The sequence below is a fragment of the Rhinolophus ferrumequinum genome, chromosome 14, assembly GCF_004115265.2.
Source record: "Rhinolophus ferrumequinum isolate MPI-CBG mRhiFer1 chromosome 14, mRhiFer1_v1.p, whole genome shotgun sequence".
NCBI classification, from domain to species: domain Eukaryota; kingdom Metazoa; phylum Chordata; class Mammalia; order Chiroptera; family Rhinolophidae; genus Rhinolophus; species Rhinolophus ferrumequinum.
In genome coordinates this window covers 48,027,776-48,051,517 of record NC_046297.1, presented here as the reverse complement: position 1 = coordinate 48,051,517, position 23,742 = coordinate 48,027,776, and the positions used below count along the sequence as shown (strand labels likewise).

At 36.0% G+C, this 23,742-nt stretch overlaps 1 protein-coding gene across 2 annotated transcripts in view; it reads left to right on the top strand.

Annotated features, from left to right (window-relative positions):
* ANGPT1 (angiopoietin 1) overlaps positions 1 to 18,948 on the top strand; it is a 260,199-nt gene extending 241,251 nt beyond the window's left edge. The window contains exons 8-9 of one of the 2 annotated variants that reach the window (XM_033126833.1): positions 4,100 to 4,230; positions 15,943 to 18,948. In XM_033126833.1, the coding sequence (XP_032982724.1) occupies positions 4,100 to 4,230; positions 15,943 to 16,103 (292 nt within the window). In that variant the 3' untranslated portion in view covers positions 16,104 to 18,948. The remainder of the gene's footprint in view (positions 1 to 4,099; positions 4,231 to 15,942) is intronic. The other variant, XM_033126832.1, reaches the window with a different exon arrangement.
* Positions 18,949 to 23,742: the final 4,794 nt, after the last annotated feature.

Here is a 23,742-nt window from a genome sequence, read left to right as displayed (position 1 = left end):
GGTTTACTTGAAATTAATCTTAAAGGATGAATAAGATTTCAGCAGCTATTCAAAGCTAGAAAGGGCCTTCCAAGAAGAGGGGACAGCATGTGTCAATGTACAGGTGTACACAGAAATGAGAGAGTGTGTTGCTTTGAGGGAACAAGTGAGTGTTAAGTCTAGAGCATGTTGTACACATTCAGGAAATAACAGGACATAGGAGGTGTGTTTCTGTGGGGGCAGGTGGGCATATGTGCAAGAAGGTAGAGGGGGAATTGGTCTTCAAAATCTCTGTAAACAATAAGAATATTAGAACTTTATCCTTCATCTGTTGGAAGAACACTGAGGGATTTTAACCAAAGTAGAGGAATGGTGAAATGCATGTTTTTGCAGGAGCTACATGGAGCCTGGATTTTAGACAGAAAGAGAAGGAGTAAGACTGAAGGCGATGAGATCAGTTGTATGAATTCTACAATGATACAGAGAAGAACTGCCAAGACTAGAAGACCATCAAACCTTGATTAAATTGATCTAGAAAAATACCACTTTTTATTCACAGACCCTAGCATATATCATTGATGAGGTCCGTAGAGGTGAAGGTCAGGAAAAAAAAAAAACAAAAAACACAACATTGTAGACTATTCTAACCCTAATATGTATACTTGCATACTTCTTTAGAGATACATAAAAGCACCCTTCAACTTATGACAATTGATGATATAGTCATAGAGTAGCTTTTAAATGATGCTGGAAAAGAATATATAATGGCATGGGAAAATGGTCATAAAATTATAAATGAAAAGCATGTTATAAAGAAACACAGGTATGATTTCATTTTCATTTGTATTTATACATGAGGAGAAACTGATGTGAAGTGAACTAATATGAGTGATTACCTCTAGAGAGATGGAGCAAAAACTTAACACACATTGTTTGAAATGTTTGTAAGAATATGTTCTGATATTACATAAATAAACAATATTTTCTATTTGGCAGGGGGGAAGACAAGGAAAAGACTAAATGTATATGAACCTTAATGTCAAGAGTAGTTACATTCAGAGAGGAGATTAGATTTGGGTTAATTTTTGTTTTCTACTTTTTGTTTTTCTCTCCTTCCCCAATTTATACTTATGCATTTCTATTGCCTTGATAACACAAAGGAAACATTGTAAATTATGAGGCTTAAACTATAAACCTTGTGTGAAAGGATAACAGTATAAACTGTCCCCAGCATATAGCAGTCACTTCGTAATATTAATTGAACACTTGTGTGGGTTACCTGCAAAAGACACTGTAGAAAATCATTGTGTCTTGAAAAGTCTGTCCCTATTAGTGAGCCTAAAGCTACTGCAGGGGAAATAACTTACCTTAAAGAAGAAGAAGGAAAGTCATCAAAAACCATGAAGAAGCCAAGGAGCAGAGTTGGAAGTAACATTGCTCATTTAGTACCTGAGGGCTAAACTCACCAAGTCCCAGGTGTGCAGGAGATTTCAGGCTAACAGTCCCAGCTACTTAATTTTGGAATCATTCATCATCTTCTGACTGATTCTTTGTTCACCGGGTAGCAACTTTCTAACTATAATTTGGCTTTCTGTACGAAATTCTCTCTGAGGAGACCAGGAGACTGGGCCCCCGCATGCTCTTATTTTGACTATAAATGGAGACCTGGCAAATGCCTCTCTTAGTTTTCAGTATGTGTCTGTCTCTGAGAGACTGAGAAAGGGATCAAATTAAAACTTCAGACGAGATCTGGAAGGTGGTGAATTCACCCCAGTAGCATGGCCGCACACCCATTCGTGACCCGTCACTCTACTGTGCTCTGGTGAAACCTACCTCCACTTGAGCTCCCTACAGTCTAAAATGTGAATCTGCACTTAAAAAACTCCCACAATTTTGTATCCTCAGTGAACTTTAACCTACCTCTCAAAATTTTAAAATGTAAGAATGTATGTAATAATTCAGCATTCGAAGCTTCTGTCAGCGTACTATTAACTAAACTACAAGTTCTAATAATCATTGAAACCAAGGGTTTAATTATTGCATATTTTGCTCTCATTCAAAAAATCCCTGCAGAACATTTGTAAAATGCTTTGGCACAAACATACAATAGTGCTTATATTATTTGCTAAAAATAATATCAAATGTCACAAAATAATAATGGGACATATATATATACTACTTAGGTACAAACACAAGTCAGTTATATATATGTGTGTGTGTGTGTGTTTGTGTGTGTGTGTGTGTGTGTGTATACCTATCTATGTACATACATAGAAAAACACACACCGATATTCAAATATTACTCGATCTTTATTTCTTCTCTTTAATATCAATGAAAAAAATTTTTCAAAGCTGGCCTGGGTCCTCACAGTGTCTCACTCATACAGAGACACTGATTACCCATGCACCATACTGTGGGTGGGTAGGATTCATAAATATGACTCTGGCACAGAAGTGGTCACATACATGGATTTGCAGAAAATATTGCTAGATGATTTTGATAAGGTTAGAGGAGCAGTGTTAGGTAGAGTTAGGGAGAGGGGTAAAGTCTCAATAAGAGAAGACCTTGGGTATCAAATTGGCACCACTGGCAACCCACGCTTAGTTACTGTGGGTCTCGAGGAGCCACTGAAGGACCTGAGCAAGTTTGCATTTGTTCAAAGTGCCCACCTGGATATGAAAGCAGCGTGTAGTATCAACAGGAATTGAGCAGACATGAGACGGGGAACTACATTAGGCAACTACGGTGATTTGTACAATAGTTTTTGAATTCTAGACTAATATTCTTCAAACTGTTCTCCTTGGACAGTCTGCAAAGAGTAATCTGAGATGTTGGTTGAAAACACAAGTTCCTAGCCCTAGTGAAAACGCCTTTTTCACAAATGATTTGTTATATATACAACTCTTGGAGAGCCCCTGATTTGGGTTAATGTAGATTTATATAAGAAATGTTTCTAGAAAGTAAGGTAGGTTCGTTGAAGAATGCCATAGTTGAGGCTAAACAATTGGGATTTTGAACTTAATTTTAGGGTTACCACTAGAATGCAAGCCCCTCAGGGCATGGTTTTTGTGTCTGTTTGCTGCTATATTTTAAGGGCTTAGAACAATTTCTGGAATATAGTATTTGCTCAATAAACATTTGTCCAAGGAATGCATAATGAGTAAGAGTTTGGATTTGATAAACACAGCCAAATTTCAGCTTAATTAGCCTCTCCAAGCTTTGCTATGCAAAATGGGAATGTTGATGCCTGTATCACAGATTTAATGTAAATATTAAATTAGTAATAGTTGTGGCCGGCCCGATGGCTCAGGCGGTTGGAGCTCCGTGCTCCTAACTCCGAAGGCTGCTGATTCGATTCCCACATGGGCCAGTGGGCTCTCAACCACAAGGTTGCCAGTTCTGTTCCTCGACTTCCGCAAGGGATGGTGGGTAGCACCTCCTGCAACTAAGATTGAACAGACACCTTGAGCTGAGCTGCCGCTGAGCTCCCAGATGGCTCAGTTGGTGGGAGCGCATCCTCTCAAAAATAAACAAACAAACAAAAAAATTAGTAACAGTTGCAAAGCATTTAGCAGAGTACTTGGGACTGAGCAAGTCCTTGTAATCAATGAGAATTGTTATTCATAATGCTATTAATGATGTTTAGCATATACAAGTATTCAAAATTAATACAGTGATATGTATAGTGACACCATATAAGGCATTTTTTGTTTAGATATTAATGCATGTAATAATAAAATAAACCCATTTTCCTTTTGTCGATCCTGCATTATTTGAGAATCACATGAGTTTGAAAATGTACACTGAAATGAACAGCAAGCACACAAGCCATTGAAGTCTTTGTGTAATTTGGAGTCTGTCCTGCCTCCCTCATTTCCTCCCTTCATCTACTTCCTTCCTTCCTCTTTCCATCCCTCTCCTCCCCATTTCCTTCCTTCCTCTTGGTTTCAGAGAGCTTAGATTTTGTAGCAGTTTGTTGGAAGGGCTGAGTTCAAAGAAGGGAGAAAATAATGAAAAAGGCAAACAAGTAACCAGTGCTCTGGGTTCTCTTATTCTGTTGAATGGCTTATCTTTCTTTCTTTTTTTTTTTTTTTTTTTTTTTTTTTTTTTTAACTTCAGGTTGTATTTGAAGGGTCACACTGGGACAGCAGGGAAACAGAGCAGCCTGATCTTACATGGTGCTGATTTCAGCACTAAAGATGCTGATAATGACAACTGTATGTGCAAATGCGCCCTCATGCTAACAGGAGGTAAGTCCCATGGGACCGTTCTCTAAGTTGTGTTTCATTAGTTTGGGGCTTGAGGTTTCTTATCTATGACAAAGGATTATGATCTTCTGGTTAAGAAACTGCAGAGAGAGTCCCTGGAGACCACTTGTTCCATCCACTCATTTACCACGTGTTCTTCTGTAAGACATTGCTAGCATACTGAGATGTTTGCTTCCTCTCCCAGCATCTACGAGGTGGGGTGCTACGCTTGGTCCTGAACAAACTCTTTAGCCTTTTAAAGTCCCAGTTACTCTCCCTTTCTAAATACTCATAATGATGCCCATGGTGGAAAGAACAAAAATTTGAGAAGTCAGGAGACAGGGAAAAAAATGATACAAAATCTTTTGCAGCTGTGTAGTAGAGTTCATTGACAGTTCTATTGAAATAGAATAAGAAGAAAGAGGTGTAGTTAGATCTAAAGTCATACAGTTCAGCCCAGCTATACCAGGGCTTTGCGTTCTATGCAAAATGTCTCTGTGAGACATTGAGCTGCTTGCTATAAGCGATACCAGTAAGTAATATTGTATCTCTGAGTGAGAAAGTAAATCCTTTTTGCACCTTTTCAATATTTTTCCAGCATTCTGCTTTTGTAAAAGGGAAATTCCCAATGTGGTGCTAGCTTATCTGTAACATACATTTACTCAAAAATGACCCTTCTTAGTAAAGAAAGAGCGAAACCTTCATTCATAGGCTCAAGGCCTTGGTTAGGCAAAGGCACCTACCTAGAATTAAATAGAGTGATTTTCTTTTAGTTATATTGAGTTTCATGTCTACCTTTTATTATAGCAAGTGCTACCGATTGTCTCTTTAAAAGAATGATATAAACTTTGTGTTTTTAAATGTATTCATAATATTTGATATTTAACAAATCATTGATGTAAAGAAAATATTAGTAAAATATTAATAAAAGTTATAAATGGATATGGCAAAAACTGCCGAGTTGATACATGACTGAAGTTTGAGAAGCACTAAGCTAAACCCCAATGGCAAATGATGTAGCTCAAGAATGTTATGAGCTCTGGCAAAGTAAGAGTTGGCATCAAACAAAACCAAACAACATTGTAAAGGAAACTTTTTTTCCAGTGTTTCTCCTCACAGTTTTCGTGTGGTTTCTTTGTCTTAATGGAACAGCTAACACCCCCACCTTCAACTTTTCTGATCTCTCTCTTTGTTATTTTACAATATAACATATTTTCATGCTAGTAAGAAAAAAAAAACTGTTTAAATCTAACAGTTTCCTTCCCCAAATATGACATTACTACCGTTATTATTACATATTATTATATTTGTTGTATTTCCTCCCCTGAACTCCAACCAACTCTGTGAGATAGCATATTAAGACAAGTAGGAAGAGACACTCTAATCTCCACTTTGTACCTGGGTAAACAAAAGTAAGTTAGTGTTCACCATTTTATCCTTAGCATCCAGCACAATAGATTGTTGCACATAGAAACTCAACAATAAACAGAGTGCATGAATGAGTAACTATCTTGTAACCCTTGAAATCACTTTCAAGTTTTGAAGCCAATGAACTGAATCATTAGGTTGACATTTTTCTCATCAATTAACAGAGAATAGAAGAGTATGAAGGGAAGTTTCTGGAGAAATCTTTCCACTCAGTCCTTCCGTTACTACCACCACCGAATCATATTCCATCGACCCCCACCCACTCCACTTATATTAACATCTTTTTAAAATGAGACCAGTCCTAGTATTATTAATACCAACGTGTTATGAGTCTGTCTCTATCATATCCTTCCCCTTAAGCTTGAAACGTGCAATTTTGCATCACATTCAATCTCATCAAATATTTAAAAGTCCTCTATATGTAATCTTATGATCTCTCTCCCAAAACAGTTGTTGCAAATTTAGAATTTTTTTTTAAAAGGTTACCCAGAGGTAAGGTTTTCAACTTTTTCCCAGAAAGAAAATTTTTCTTTTCATTTCCCTCCTGATCATATAAATGGAATTGTCAGCAACTTTATACAAAGACAAAAGAACTTTAATTGTCCACTTCCCTGCCCATTTTAATATTGAAATACATTTTATTTTCTCCATGTCTATTTTTATAGATTTTTTTTCTTAACAAATAAATACAATATATGTAAGACCAACAGTAAAATCTTTCAAATGTTTTCTTTAAAAAGCATCCAATATGTCCATACTCCTGTCATAATGAAAAAATGGAGCAAAGAAAAGAGAAGAAAGCATCTCCTAGTTGTCAAGGAGAAAACATCATTGCCCAGAGTCATGATTTTATTTCTCCTTCTAATGAATGCACTGTGTCACGTTCTTTCATCCATAATCATTCTTGGACCTAACTTCTTACCAATAAACACATATGTTGAGGAGAGAAATTTTCCATTTATTGTTTGGTCTAGAATAGTTGAAGTAAATGTGTTTTTGTAATAAGCGCCATTAACCTATCAAATATCCTTCTGAAAGAATCCAGGTCTTGCAAAGTTATTGACTCTACAAAGCCAATATGTAGAATTTAGATACCTAAGAACTGGAGAACATAAAGGTGAATGTCACTGACAGTCCAGGTCATTTGAGCATTGCCTGGAACGTATGTCCTTAACTCCTCACCACCATACATCCTCTGTCCTTTTCTCCCTTAGAACCATTTCCTTCATCTAATGATTTTCCCTTTTTTTAAAAATTTGTATTTGAACTTGTTGTCTATTTAAAATAGTCTCTTTTAAGCAGTGAGATGTCATACTCTTTAAACTAATAGTTTATAGTTCTATGTCATCATCAATGAAAGCTTTTCTATCTTGTTTATTTATATATTTTTTCCATTGTTTCTTCTAAAAGGAATTAAGGGTAAAATAAGATTTATTGCCCACTAACTATCCTCAGTAGTTTTCTTAAAGTCCACGGAGGGAGTTTAGTTGGAGAACGTGGTATCATTGTTTGTCCATATCAGCCAAAGACTGAACAACAGGAGATGGGCTTAATTGAAAGTAAAAGGTATTTCAGCTAGATATATGGTCGAACATTTTGATCTTTCTTCTTTCCTAACATTCTAACTTCTTAATTTTCTATCAATTTAAGATTTTAATGAGTAACTATTAAGGGTCAACTACTATTAGAGAAATGAGCATGACAGCATAGAGCTCGCTTCTGCAGAGGGAGACGATCCACAGAAAAATACACAGTAACTAACACAATTTAAACCATAACAAGTTTTAGGGACAAAATGTAACATGTGACAGAGTTATGGGAGGAAGGGGGAAGCGACTTTGGATGGAGTGCCCAGGGATTGTGCATTACTAGTTATGGACATTTCACAAAGAGAATATAAAGCTATTTATCTGAGTTTGCTTATGCTTGTTCCTGTAGTTGTGGCTCTAGATAAAATTGTCTCTTACATTCTCTTCTGGTTCTGTGATTCTGTTATTCCATGCACTCATTGTGGTTGCAGTTGGGAAAAACAAGTAATATTATTTTCAATGTATGGGTTGTAATTCACAGTACATTGTTGAGTGGAAAGGAGGTGTAGTGGGCTGAGAAAGCACATTTGCGTCAATAGAAATAGATACCACAATCTTTTATGCTTTTTTTCCCCCAAAGTCTATGTACTTATTTTTACCTTACCAGAAAGCCAGCAATTCTTCCATCCAATTTAAATATTGAATATTTTTTTTTATGTTTCATTACACATTTCTTACAGGATCAGACCATATATTTCAAGGTCAAAATTGCCACACATATTTTCTATGGAACTGACCCCTTAATTAATCATTAAATAGAGATGATTTGTCAGCACAGATTTATAAGCCAGAAATATCTGTGCTTTGTGATTCCACTAACGTCAGGAAAATTTGTAAGTTTTCTCCTGTTAGATTTCTCCCTTTATATAGCATGTTATGACAAATCTGCATATTTCAGTTGTAGGAGGGGGTACATTTAAGAGATTATTGTAAAAACTATTTTCTTAGTCTCTCAGGAGAGCTCCTATTGTGCCCTCCTGAGCCCAAAGAAAGGAATCTGTTTCATTATAAATATAATGTTTTATCTACTATTTAACATTAAGAAGATGAAAATGTAATCTCATTCAACCCATGCCTTTTTATATGGATTTATTGTATATAAAAAAAATAAGCAAAAAAACCTCTGACTCCAAAATTTTGAAAATGAAAATCTTTTATAACAGGATTGTCATATTCAAAGCAAACTTGCATTCAAAGAAAACATGGTCTTTGGTACTAAATTAGCATTCTTCAAAATAAGAATTTCTAGAAGTCTGTTAGAAACTACAATTACTAAAGGTTGCCAACAAAAACAAAACATGGTATTGTTTTAAATTCTTTCCCTTACCTTACTTTTCTTTCAACACAATTTCCATATTTAGTATACAATATAAAAGCTATGTCAAAATGTGACCTAACCTTCTGCAGAAAGAATCTGTTGTGGTAGAAACTTCAATCTCTTTTCCCACGCATAAACTATGTCAGCTGACAGACAAGACTTTGCTAAAGCTAACAAAGGATATCTCTCGGTTCAGTCTTAAAAGAGGGGATAGAGCAATATACATAAATTTCTTAGTACACCCTAGAATTTACCAGATGCTAGCAGCAGAGAGTTGACAAATGCTTGTCTTGTCTGCTACATATTCTTGAAATAGACAAAGAAAATGAAAGAAATCAGTAGCTTCTCCAACTGGTTGAAGCAACAAGATCTTTGAGAAAATATAATCATCTTAGAGTTTTTAATAAGCCAGGAAGGATGTGCTAAGCATTGTCAGATAACTGGCATTCCTTAGGTTTTAAGGCAAAAATGTTGAGAGAAAAGATCCATATGGAAAATTTAAGATTGACCACAGAAATCTACATTGCATGAGTTTATTTCAAAGCAATTTCTTATTTAGTACATAATCTTTATGCCTATTCCACAAAAATGTACGTTTTTTTGAAGGCAGGAACTTCATGTTCTCTACTACTGTATCCTCTGTGCCTAGCATAGTGCCAGGCACATAGTATGTGCTCAATAAGTATTGGTTAAATGAATGAATATGTTATCAGCGAATCTGAACAGATATTGCAAAATCACAAATGATCCTGGTGAGAAGACATAAAAATAAGTCAACATGAGTATGAATGTGACTTTTGTGTGAAGTTACATTTAAAATACGTACATACACACACATAGACACACACACACACACAGTGGGTTCCAACAAATGTATACACAGTTTAAGAAACTGTATTAAAATTGTAATACTCAATATATACCAATAACAAAAGATAAATACAAGTCACATTTGACTTCTGCAATTACAAGAGGTGCTCAAAGTGGTTGCCATCAGTGTCCAGACACTTCTGACTACAGTGAACTATTGCTTGAGCATAGATAACATTTGTTACAATGTGTATACATTTTTTGTCACCCCAGTAGGTATTTGCATGCACACATGGAACAATGGGATGAATATTAAAGATTGGGACTAAATTTTAAGAATACTAAACCCCAGAAAACTAAACTCCAGTATTGGAAAAAATTTGACTATTAGGTTCCTGACTTTCAAATAAATTTGAACATTTCAAGTGCAAAATTTAGGATTATATTCCTATTTTCTGGGGAACATTTTCACTTATTAGAAAAAGAGCAAAGAATATCAGGAAATGTCTCTCAAAAGATAAGTTTGTAAAAGCTGAACCAGAATAGATAGGTCTATAGAACCTGTTACCAAAGGGTTAATAATTGACAGTGGATGAGAAATAATCAAACACTTAATTTTGTTTGTATTTTACTCCAATAATAATGTAGCAAATATTTATTTCACTTGTAATGTCTAATAGGTATTTTTGCATCATCCTAAATGATTTATATTTAATAACTTATATGACACTTCTAAAAACCCTTTGAACTAGGGACCACAATAATGCTTTTGGCAAGAATTAAGATACAGAAAAGTTAAATAATTGGCCAAAAGTCACGGAATTAATATCAGAGGTAGGATTTGAACTCAACCTCCAGATAAGTCATCATCTCATCCACTCCTTCTAGTGTCTCTGTTGAAAGGAATTGCATTGAAAAACAAGAGTCTAGCTCTATTTTACTGTTTGCAGCACACTTTAATGAGGATTTCCTCACTTAAACATGGTTAAATGTGAAATGAATTCCAAGGGAGGGAAGAGACAGTAAGAGAATACCTAGAAATTTAAATGAATTCAAGATTACTGGCCAGGATAAACAACTTTTCATCTTTGGAACAAAAAGAAGAGAAAGGGAAAAAAGCCAAGTCCTTGGCCTGAAGGGGATATAGTAGGAGATGACAGAAGGAATGCAGACCTTGAGGAAGGTTCTCTGCCTCCCGCACACGAAACTCACGCATCTGCTCCTTGGGGCTGGTTAAAGATAGGGCCAACTTTGTGTATGTGAACTCAGCAAGTGGTTTTTCATGATGATCCATTCCATTGATAACAGTGGCACCAATCGGTTTAGTTCAGCTTCATCCTTAGCAATAAAAGAGGAAAATCTTATTTTCTGTGCGAGTTCTTTTGCATATTGCTGATTAGAATGCATGCATTCAAAATGAATGAAAGAAATCTATAAAAACAGATATATCTTTTTATTTTGCTGTACTTTTTACCTTCGAAAAGAAGTGTTGAGAGACATATTGTTTAGGTCCAGAAGAATTTGAGCGTTAGGTTTCCTGACTTTTAAATAAATGTGAACTTCCTGAGTACAAAGTTTAGAATCAAATTCCTATTTTCTGGGCAAAGTTTCCTTTATTGGTGATAAAAATGTGAATTTTCTGCTTCAAAGATAAAAGACTTAAATGATTTTTAAAGGCCTGGGAAGCCCAGGATAGTGATTACAAAACTAAATTTTAATGAGTTAAGTGTAAATGAATTAGAAACATGCATCTCAGATTTCTTATTAAAACATACATAAGGTTACAGGTTATGAAGAAAAATGCTTGGCAAAATACATCTCAGCAGTTGCCAATCTTGAAACATCTGAGACATTTTATCAGTTGTCCCAACAGCACATGGAAAGCCTTTGCTTGCATCACTGAGTTCTTTTAAACTCGAAGTGCCTTTCCTAGATTCACTTGTTTAGCATAGTGCTTATTTGTTATTCCTGGGCACATATAAAACAAAGGATAAAGTGAACATTTCCCCAGGATTGCAGAGGATATATAACTCAGCTGTTTGGTATCTTATCAGAAAGGAACTGCAAACCCAGGCATCCGCCTCTCCAATGTTCACAAAGAACACCTTTATTCCATGCAGATTTACGTGTGTCTGCGTACTGAGTACATATGATTATCTAAAATGCCAGGGAATACTCATGAGTGACCAGGAGTCTGCTATTCTTTTTTGCCTGTTTTCTATAAATATGCTTTAAAACTACATCTTTCAGGATTTGTTAAAAAGACCTGGTCATGCTTCATTTTCTCAAAGAGAGGTAGAAAGTGGGAAAACTGAAATATTTGATACAAAGAAATGTCTTGCTCGTTTATAGTACGTATGTCGGAGGAGACAGAATACTTGCTTACACAGAAATAACTACTTTTGCTACCATGAAGTTCGGAGTATTTTAGAAAAAGGACAGGACAACTGAAAGTTGTAGAAACAATGCCCTTTCATTTCATTTTCTGCCATCTAATCCATCATCTTTGTTATCATCAACTGGTCTCTGGATAGTGTGCATGGCCCACTAATCTTAACATAAGGAGATAATCGAACACCTTAAGCTGTTTGATTTCCTCATGAAATCAAAACAAATAATTGAAACAAAACCTGTGTTAGATACTTAAATGCCATGCAAACATTGTACAACTAGATTCATTTGGTTATAAATTATTTTCTTATTTCACTAATGAACCCTACCTAGCAAATAAGGCTACATGTTGGGCCTGATGACCTGATCTTCATTATTAAATCATTTTGATGCCCCACAAGATTTAATCCCTTTCATTCCTGTTCCACCTTCTGTCCCACTTCCCAGATAATTTACATGAAGCACTGCGATGGGATTTCACAGGCCCTAATAATGCATTGTCTTATACCTGCAACTGTGCTCTGAAATTTGTCGATCAGACATTTATAATTCACATCTTACGAATGAAGAGCTAAGTGGCTGTGTGACCTTGGCTATCTGAGCATTGGTGTCTTTGTTATGGTACTTGCCACACCACATAAGGCTGTTTGGGGAATAAAATAAGAAAATGCATATAAATATTTTACCAGAGTCCCCAACACATATTAACTATTCAAGAGTATCAAATATTATTTATATTATTGCCTAACATCTCTTGGTTATTAGTTGATGAAATCTGCATCAAAGTCTGGGTCTTCTAATATCTGATCTGGTGCTCTCAGGCTCCCCATTGCCTGCAAGAAAATTTCTAAAATTATAATAAAAACCTTCATGTTGTCACTACTGTTTATTTTCCTAGCCTTACAGTTTCCAGCTCCTTACCCACTGGATCTGTAGCCAACCCAAGTTTTTAGCAGACACTCTTTCCTGCTCTCCCAAAGTACATATTGTCTTTAGAATCTCTTTCTGTCCAAAGATATACCATCCTACAGGACCCAGCTCAGTTGGTAAACAAGTGGACCTTAGAAACCCACAAACAGGACTTTCTGCTTCTGTTTCTAAGATTTTTTTCCACGTCTGTTTAATGGCTGTCCTCTCATTTTTAAAAATTTGTTGTCTGTTTCCTACACAAAACTATACTTAAAGTCAGGTTTTCCTACACAAAACTATACTTAAAGTTTTTTTTTTTTTTTTTTTTTTACTCAACTCTGACCCCTATATCGGCCCATTGGTTAATATTTGTTTAATTGATTATGGATTAATTGCCCCTCTTTATCATGCTGCCACATATGCTCAGGATGGCTTTGGCAGATCATATTTATAGAATGAGGGCTCTAAATTATATTTTATTAAACATTCAACCTGAAAGATCTAGTTACCCTGGTTAAATGTTGGTTCCATTCCTAGACAATGTTTTACTTGTTCACCTGATGATGGACAAGTAGACTGAATAAACTATAAATTTTTCCACAAACATTATTCAGCTTTCTACCACAACTGCCTACTTCTCCACCTTCATTCCTGCAAGTCTCCCCCTTTTTCACTATAACAGCTACACTGCTATGCTTAGTCCCTAAATCCTCCAAGCTCTCTTTCTTCGTCCTGGTGTTGGAGGAAAACTCTGCTTAGAAGAGCCTTTCCCCATTTTCACAAGGTTGTCTCCCTCTCATACTTCAGGTCTCATGAAATATCAACTTCTTCCATGACTGAAAAGTCAAGTAGACCTCCTGCTATCCTCTGTCATAGCTCCCTAATTCTTTTTTTTCTTTTTCTTTTTGTTCATGACTTGTATTTTATTTCTTTGCTTACTTTTTGTCTGTTTCTCACATTAGAAGTAAGTTCCATGAGAGCAGGGACCACACCTGTCTTCTGTAATAGCACTTCACATTACATGTTGAATGAATAAATAACGAAAAAAATGAATACAATTAGTATGGATGTTATATATTGGAGTGTTTATCAAATATACCATTTTAGTAAACCAGACAACTTCAGACCATAAAGACTTTATGAGGAGAAACAGTCAAAGTCAGTCGATCTGTCAAGAAGCCTGTACTCACGCGCCAGTCATTTGTCAGCAAACTGTTAGGTGCAGCACGAAGTACGGGACATGGGACAGGCCGGCCAGTATATAACATGCCTTTCCATTGCTCGTAGGACAATGAACAGAAGACTCTGTGATTTGGTCTTTAGACCTTCTAAGCTTCAGGCTACTACGTATTTTTCTTGAAAACTCTGACCCAGCCATCAGGTCTGCTTTCAATGTCTCCAAAATGCCATTCTCCTACCACAAACATTACCCCACTTTACTAATTAGAAAAGACACACAGGGTCAATTTATGGGATTCTCTCATGTGCCCCTACTGTTTCTTGTCATTTTCTTAAGCTCAGAGTTTCCCAATCAATGTATTCTTCAGCACGTGCCCTTTATTACCAGGCTACTGTTGCAACAGACCTCTCTGCCTTCCCACAATCTTCCGGAACTCTCATGATGTTCTATAAACCAAATAAAAGCACACACTTTTGCCCTAAGTACCCTAATGTAAGTTGGAGGGTCATTCTATGATTTTTATTAGTTCTCAACGATAGAGTAACTGAATTTGCTTCAGAGACCATGGTGGATGTGTGGAAAACTGTGAAAGGCTCATTGACATGATGGAAGAGTGTGAAGAAAGTCATAGTAAAGGAGGAGAAAGTGAAAGCACTGAAGCAATCAAGTTGGGTTTCTTTTTCTCCTTTGAGAGTCTTCAGGGTGAATAAATTCCCTAATATTAGAATGTCTTTTGTAATATAAATAACATTTTTATTAGTGGTACTTAACAAAAAATTTAAGGGAATTAATTTTAAGAATAAAAGGTGTAATTTTACAATTCCTCCCCCCTTGCCAAACAAGAACCTTCTTGTCTCTTGTGTTTTGACTCCATTAACATCTGTGTTGTTTGCATACAGTTGGTAAAACAGCATCAAATACAGCCTCTTCTCAAATTCATGGACATAACCTTCCTGTTCCCCAGTATGAATTAGTAATTAATACAGATTGTTATGTCTCTAGTATGACTCTATAAACACAACCCAGCTGTATTCATCTTCCGAAGTTGAAAAATGAGAACTAGCTTTTCTCCATTTAATTTTTTCTAAAGTTTCTGCAGGATGATGCTCGTGTTACAGTCAAACATCAGCTGTACAGCTTTCTCTTTCTTTAGCTATTAGTCCCTTAGGTATAACTCTGCAATCAAAGGGAGGTCAACTGTATCCAAATCAAAATATGCCAGAACGTCTCTGGTATAAATTTCTCCCTGAAGATTTCAGTAGTGTTACTTAGGAGAGGAAGAGAGAGTACTACGTTTTATCTGAAAATCTAAGAGCTTAATTCGTTTAAAAAAAAGTAAAGCCCTGAGTTATCCTTATAGAGAGCTGTGCAAGCATGGCATGCCCATGTTACTAATCAAGTTGTTCGTTTTTCTTTTCACTAAGTTTTGAAAGAACTTGAATAATCACAGAAGAAAAACACTGCTACGTAGGAACTAAATGACTACTATTGATAAACACTTTTCATGTTGCTCCTAAAGAGAGGGCATAGTAATTCAAATTCAATTTGAGCATCATAATCATTGCCCAGTATCCAATTAATTTCAGAAGCAGCTGAGGGTCAGTTCTTGGCAAAATTATGAAGTAAATAGAAAAGCATCTCTTTCTCTCTGTTTAGATGTCAGTGTCTCCACTTCTGAATTTCTTCAGTAATAATTAATTGTTCTATTCCCAATAGCAGGCTTAAGGTGGAATGCCTCCGAAGGGTTTCTGCATTTACTTGCCCTACATAGAAATCCAGGCCTGACTTAAATCATATCTTGAAGCCTAGAAGCTTCCTCTCATTACAGGGAGAAACAGGTCCTGATTGGAGTGACACTGAAACTTGATTTCAATGACAGCATTCCTCTCTCTAGTTGTTCTTGTACAGCCTAAATCGGATGTTGTTTAAAAGAATTCCACTACCAAGAAGATAACGTTTGAATGTCTCCTATTTGCAAATGAACATAACACGTATGAATAAATTTTCTCTCAGCTAATGCCATTGATTTCCAAATGTTCAATTTATTTGTAATTGTTTCTTCTTTCTTTCATTATTAACTAATTCTTCAGGCTGGTGGTTTGATGCTTGTGGTCCATCCAATCTAAACGGAATGTTCTATACAGCGGGGCAAAACCTCGGAAAACTGAATGGGATAAAGTGGCATTACTTTAAAGGGCCCAGTTACTCCTTACATTCCACAACTATGATGATTCGACCTTTGGAATTTTGAAGGTACAGTGTCAGAAGCAATTATAGAAACAAAAAAAGAAATCTGGAGAAGCTACCGGATGAGAAACTGCTTGAAAACTTCTGAAGCAAAACAATATTTTCTCCCTTCCAGCAAAAAGTGGCAGTTACGTGAAATCACCAAGGTTCTGGACTGTGGATTTGGAGCCTTTTGAGTTCACAAAAGTCTCTGCTTGGGGTTACCATGCTCATGTGGCTTGACTATAGAGGATGCCACTCACTATCAGGCTTTAAAAAGCGAAGAAACTGCTCAGTTTGCTGCGCTTCAAACTACTACTGGATCTTATTTTGGAACTATGGTAGCCAGATGATAAATATGGTTTATTTTATGTAAAACAGAAGAAGAGGAAGAAAATGAACAACAACAACAAAATATACACGAAGAATAGAAACAGGCCTGCCATAATCCTTTCAAAAAGATGTATCACACCAGTGAAATGGTGTTGTTTCTATGCAAACCTACTAACAATAAGTTTATACTGTTGCACAATTTTAATAAAAGTTCAGGAAGAACAGCATTGCCCTTTGAGTTGGTTAAATGTTAATGGATTTCAGAAACCTAATTCCTAAATCATGCCCACCTAGTTGATTTCAGGTAACCCATCTTCAAAAGTAAATTCCATTTTGTTATACCGTAATGGATTGTAGTGCACGAAGGATATCAGTGTGAGGTACAAACATGCTCTATTACTCTTTGATATTTTGATACAGTTCTGAGAAAAAGTGGACATAATCAAGTACGAACATATAAGGTGAAAAATTATCCCCCCATGCTACAGTTTTCATTTACTTTAAAAACTGACTGACTGATATATAAATATATTTATAGCCTAAGTAAAGTTCAACGAATGTGAAATATATCATCAAGCTCTTAAAATAATATACATGCATTTAATATTTCCTTTGATATTACACATGAAAGCAGTTTTTTAGAGTGTATTAAGTTGAAGTAAAACCAAATAAACTGGAAAAGTTTATTTTACAGTATTTTTTTTGCATGTGTACACGTAACTGTAACTTCATTATTTTAAAAATGATCTTAGATTCTTCACCCTGTTATTTCATGCTAATTTAATTTTTGCTAATTAACTGAAACATGCCTTCCAGATTTACCCTGTTCCAGTTTCTATAAAAGATACACTTTGAAGTCTATGAGAATTAACAGAAGAATTATAAATATCATTGTACATAGGATGTTTATATCCACGGTAAACCTAATAGCTGTTTAACCTGGAATATGCAACATTGTCTTTAATTGATGCAAATAAACCCATTTTCCCAAGAAATCTACTATTCTACTTCATGAAATACATTACATTTTCATATTTTTCTCCCTCAGACTCTGTTTTCTTAACCAGTTTCTGATTTTTAAACATTAAATCAGTTAAGAAAATTGGCAAAACTCTGTATTATACATAAGGGAAACACACATACACAAAATTAATTATAGTCACCTGAATAAGAAAATTCTGACTGCTAGCTGCTGTTAATCTCTTAATGAAAATTTGCCTGTGGGATAATCTATTTTAGGTGAATTTGAGGAACGTACATTTTTGTGGCAATTTGAAGTTACTACAATATTTTATCAAGAAATGCTTTCTGATTCTGAATGTTCAAGGTTACAATAGTGAACAGTTTTTATCAAAACATGAGTTATTATGACAGAAGAAAATTGAAATACATATTGTGTGTCATCCTCTTAGAAAAATAAAAGTTTTTTTCAAGGCAACAATACCAATTTCAGACCTGGTGACTTGATCTATTATGCCTTCATTGCCTTCCTCCATGTGAGAGAATAGAGCTATTCATATGTTTAAGAAAATATTTTTTAAAGTTTACCGTCAAGTCTTTATATTTTGATCTATATACAACCTCATTTTGCCTTACATATGATATCTGCAGGCATTACACAGTGTTTCTATTCTTGGTGGCTCCTTGATTGTACTGTTTAGCCTCTCCCTCTAAAAACCTTGATTGTTTTCATTTAAGTGAATGAAAGTGAGTGTTTTGTTCGTTTTCTACAGATTTTTTTTTTACCAGTCTTTTGATAAAAATATTATTTCCTAACTCCTATTAGAAAAATAAAATGAAATAATAAAAAAAAGAGCATGATATTTACTGTTTTCTTATCTGGGTTTGAAAAATGAAATATTGTTTCCAATTATTTATAATAAAGCAGTATAAAATGTTTTATGACTCCATTAAGTGCATTGTGTAATGCCTACATGTTTGTGGCCATTTAAACATGTATATCTTTTGCATTTAATTATTTCAAGATAAGGTAATTAGGTATTAGGATTTTGTCTTTAAATTTTTATTTCAATAAAATTCATGTGGTTTCTATGCAAATTTCTTCACATCGATCACAGCTTTATTTGATTTAAATGAAATTGAAAATGTATTTTTGCAACCTTATATCATTTTAAATGCATGTTTTACAATTGAAGATCTATGGAAGTATGGAATCACTGAAAAAAAAAAAAACCTAAATGCACTAAAGCCTCAATCTTTGAAAAACTTTGTCTGGGATGTGATAAGAAAACTTAGCTCCATTACATAGAATGGTTGATCAAGCGATGGGGGTGAGTCCCACATCTCTGCTGTATGATTGCTATCTCCTGCCAATTGTTGAATGCTGTGTTATCATATGATAATTGACAATAAAGTCTAGGAACTCTGTATGTGGAATAATAGGGTGTGTGTTGTACACCTGAGTTTGGTATAAAAGGGAAAGAGCTTAAAGAAGATGCTACTCACCTGTCATGCCTCCCATCCTATCAGCTGTCTTTCTAGTTCTGTCCTTCCAAGGACGTTTCTTACCTTTCTCCTTAAATTTCCTCCCATTGCCAAGACATTGATTTGAACCTTCATTAACTCCCACCTACATGACTGGAAAAAATTCTCTTTCTCCTGCTACTCTCTGCTCCTATTCACCCATATCCACACTAGCTTATTCTTAAAGCCAGACTTCTGAAGATGTTTCTCCCTGCTCAAAAACCCTTCAGTGCTTCCTCACTACTGCCTCAGTTTGAAACAAACGTGTCAGGCTAACCCCATTCTGTACTGCCATGTAGTTCCATCCCACCTACTCAGTATTCCAATCAAAATAAAGAAGCTTCTGTGCTAGACTGCTTTCAAAAACCACCCCATCGTTCCGTCTCTCTGTGCATACCCTTACAGTGTGACTGCAACTCATCCCTTAAAGGGGTGGAGCCTATTTCCCCAGCCGCTGAGTGGCTGGCTTGAGACTTGCTCTTGCCAACAGAATGCAGAAAAGTGCTTGTGTGTCACTTCTGAGCCTAGGTTTCAAGAGCCATTCAGCTCCACCCTACGAGAAGTGCCAGGAGAAAAAGCCCAAAGTAGCCTAATGGAGGATTAGAGGCCATAGGAAGCAAGACAGAGCTTCCCGGCTTAGACCACCCCAGTCCAGCTAGTCCCCAGTTGACCCAGCGGATGACTCCAGATACCTGAGTGATCTCAGCTGAGATCAACTGAGCCTGGCTTAGGTTAATCGAACTGCCCAGCTAATATGCATATTCATGAGAAACAATAAGGGCCTGTTATTTTAAGCTACTATATTTGGGGGTGTTTTGTCAAACATCAGTATTGTAGTAATAGCTGACTGATACAGAATGATACAGCCCCTCCCTCCCACACACAAGATTCCTATGCCATCCTAAGGTTTCAGAACCACTCCTCAAAATGATCCTCGTCTCCTTCAGGATGGCAAAAGTGCAAACAATTCTCTATAGGGCATCAAAATACTACCTGCTTCATGACAATGGTTCTGGTGTCCTCTATTAATTGCCACCTTCCATTCATATGCTCTGAACACATTTTCTTTGAGCTTTGTCTTATATGCTCTACTGTTTTGTGAGAGGGTATTTCTTATTCATCTTTTAATACTCCACAGTACCTAGTAGATCCTTTTTATTTGTTGTGAATTGCTCTGAAAGATTGAGGAATCCCATATATATATAAATCTATAAAATCCAGCATTCATAGATTTGACCACTACCTTAAAGCATTTATTTTCAGACTTTAAAATTAGCCCATTCTCCTCCAGAAAAAAAAGGATGTACAAATTTACAACTTTAGTCATCTCAGAAATCTACTTCATTATCAACTTTTCTGGAACATATATATTGAGTAGATTGAGGGAGGTTAATGCTTCTTTCATTTTTAAAACAATGTCAATATGTGAAATGTACAATTGAATAGTACTTAGTCATTTTATTACACATTTATTGTTTTTTTAATATAATATAATGATTTTGCATATATATACACATATATACACATATACACATAGATGTACATATATATACATATATATATATACACTTAGGTAGCTCATTTCCAGTTTTAGGATTTAAGGTTCGGTTGAAGCCGTCTTTTAGTTGATTTGGCTCTTTTAATAAAAGTAGTGTTTTTTTTAACTCAAAGTCAACAATTTCTCATGTATTCTCTGATCATTACTTTATTGATTGCTTACTTTTATAAGCCATTGAGATTAAGATAGTGAACATAATAAGAGGATTCCTAGGAAATACTGACATTAAACAAGTCTTTAGATCTCTTGCATTCTTTTAAGAAAGAAAGCAATAGACTCATCCCACATGACAGGTAATGGTTAAGGTTTACTAACTCCCAGGAAAAACAGTCTCAAACTTTGGACATATTAACTCATCAAAATGGGAACGGATATTTTATATTGTTTTGGTGGAGAGGAGAATGACTTCTGATATCATCCTTTCCAGGCGATCGCCTACTCCCTCCGCTCAAAAGACCAGTCTACCTCCTGCCCATACATCCACTCCATCTTGGCTCTCAGGGGGAGCTGATGTTCTTGCTGTGGTGGTTGGAGCTAGGAAGGTACCACTATTAGCTGGTTCTGCTGTACAATCGGGACTACCTAAGTTTCTCCTATATAAATTATTGTTCTTTAATATTCATCAGCTTTCTAGGTATACTGTAAGGAACCAGAATCCACTAAAAAAAAAAAAGTACTAAACCACAGTAAGTTAAAAATGGATTTAAAATAAAATATTATAAACAAGGAATATTTATTTGTGTGCACTTTAATACAATGTCTGAACACCAAAACAGTGAAATAAAAGGTTAGAGAAGGAAATCCTTAAGGTTCTAAATTAACTTGAATATTTCTATTGGAAGAAAGGTACAACCATAATAGTCCTAATGAGATGCTGGATGGTAGTTACATAAGCTCTTCCTTTAGGAAATTATTTTATAGCTTTAATGGCAGAATGTGAGTTATATTTAACAAATGTACTGAATAATTACTGGCATCCAGATGAAACATTAGGAAGGTCCTAGGGATACAGATGACTAAGGTATAAAGAAATTCAGTTCGTGAGAAAACAAATAAGTAGACATTAACGAGCAGCACAAAAAGGTTTTAATTAATAGAGTTATTATATTTAAGGTGCAACAAGAATACTGAGACAAGAGTGATTAAGTCCGCTAAAGGTGATATTGTGTACAGTCGTAAATAATAATAATATAATAATAATGTGTGTAAAAAATGAGGAATAATGCTCAATGCATAGTAAATTTTATATGTACACATTTTTAAAATTCAAAGAAACATATAGGTCTCCCTCAATTTACACCATTCATTTCATAGAAGATGGTATCTGAGCATTCTTTTTCAAGTTTATTGGTAGTTTACAGAGAGACAGAGGAGGAACTGCAAAGGTATAAAAATGTCAGAGAGAATGGAGTTATGGGGACCCCCACGTCGCTCACTATGAATGGACTGTAAAGTTTATTTGAGGGAGGGGCAGCAGGAGATGAGGCTGGAGATATGAAGGGCTTTCAGTCCTACGCTTAGGCTTCATTTTCTTGTTAACGGGAGATGATGCAGGATGGTGCACACCTTAGAAAGACTCTACTTGCTGCAGTTAGTAGATGCCTTGGAAGAGGGTAAGGCTGGGGAAGTTAGGAGCAGTGCGGATGCTATTAGCAAACCCACTCGGACGAGAGCCTGCGCTGTGCAGCAGTGACAGTAGCAATGGACTGGAGAAGTGGGATTTTGAGACATATTAAGGAAACAGAATCTAAAGCTCTACATGATTGGATGGGAGATGGGGATGAGATCAAGATCTTTCCCTCCCTTTGTCTTAGTGAATTAGCTAGGAGGTGGTGCAAATGTCCAAAATAGGGAACACAGGTTTCGAGAAGTGGCTAATGAGTTAGGTTTTACTTGCTGAGTCTGAGAGGCTAGTGATTCAAGTTTGGTCATTGGATATACTCATACAAGTCTGAGCTACAGCAAGACTGAAGTGGAAGATTTGGGACTCTACTATATCTAGGCAGAACTTAAAATTACTGGATGAGATTATTTCAAGACAGTAGAGAGTGACATAGATCTCTGTGAAAAACTTGATGACACATAAACGTTTTAACGAGCAGGTAAACAAGGAGAATTCGAAAAGAAGACGAGAAATTAAAGTGGGAATTGCGTCACAGTAGATTGCACCAAGAGTTAGGGACCCCGGAACTCACCACAGAGTGCGGGAGGCATTAGGATTGCAAAGTGGCACTTAAGGATGACTTGGTGATTTTTACGAGGCAGCTTTAGAGGTGTAGAGGTTAGAATCCAGCTAAGAGAGTTCTGAATAAATGGGAGGTAAGGACATGGAGAGAATTAGACCTTTATTATTTAGAATGACTTCTTGAACAATATTATAGTCTGGGAACTGGTTAGAAATGCAGAATCTCAGTGCTTGCCGCAGAACATTGAATTAGAATCTTCATTTTTAACAAGATCCTCAAGTGACTCGTATGGACATTAAGGTTGAGAAGCTTTGGTTTAAAATTATACTTTCCAGAATATGACTGAGAATGGAAGGAGATCGGCAGGGAACTAGAGGGATAGAGCCAAGGATAGGATGGTTTTCAGGATAGGAGGTGTGTGAATGTTTGTGCAGACTAAGGGGAATGAGCCTGGAGAAGAGCTGAGGTTGAAAGGAGGAACAGAAAAGTCATTGAGGAAGCAAGTATTTTGAGGCAGCTGAGGACATGGGATTAGAGTGGAGGGAGTGAGAGGAGGCTTAGTTTGAATCGGGGGAGAAACATCTATTCCTCTAAGAAAAGAGACTGGGAGGGAATGAAATGCCATAGGAGGAGCAGCCACCTAATGGCCTCTTTTATAGAGGAAATGGAAGGGAAGGAGACTTTATGAGACTGTTGTAGGCAGTTTAATTAAACAGTGTTTAAAAATAGATTCTGAGTAGCCATAGAAGGTAAAGGGAGAACTAAACTGGCCAGAGGAGTTCCAACTTTACCAAGTGCTATTAAACATTTAATTAAGGTTGGAAATCATGACTGTGAACAAGACTAACCCACGTTTTCCAGTGATTTTCATACGTGTGAAAATAATGATCAGTATCACTTAGCAGCTTCACTCTGTCACACCTGGGTCACTTTACAACAGCTAGTGCCTATTTCTGTGTGCACCATTTGTGTCTGTGAATGTCCTCACCCAGAAAAGAATTGCCATCTCTTTGAAGTCCATCCAAATTCTCCTAAACTCAATTAATCAACCTTCTTCTGTGCCCTCGGAGCATTTCACTTCTACTTACATTACAGGATTCTCA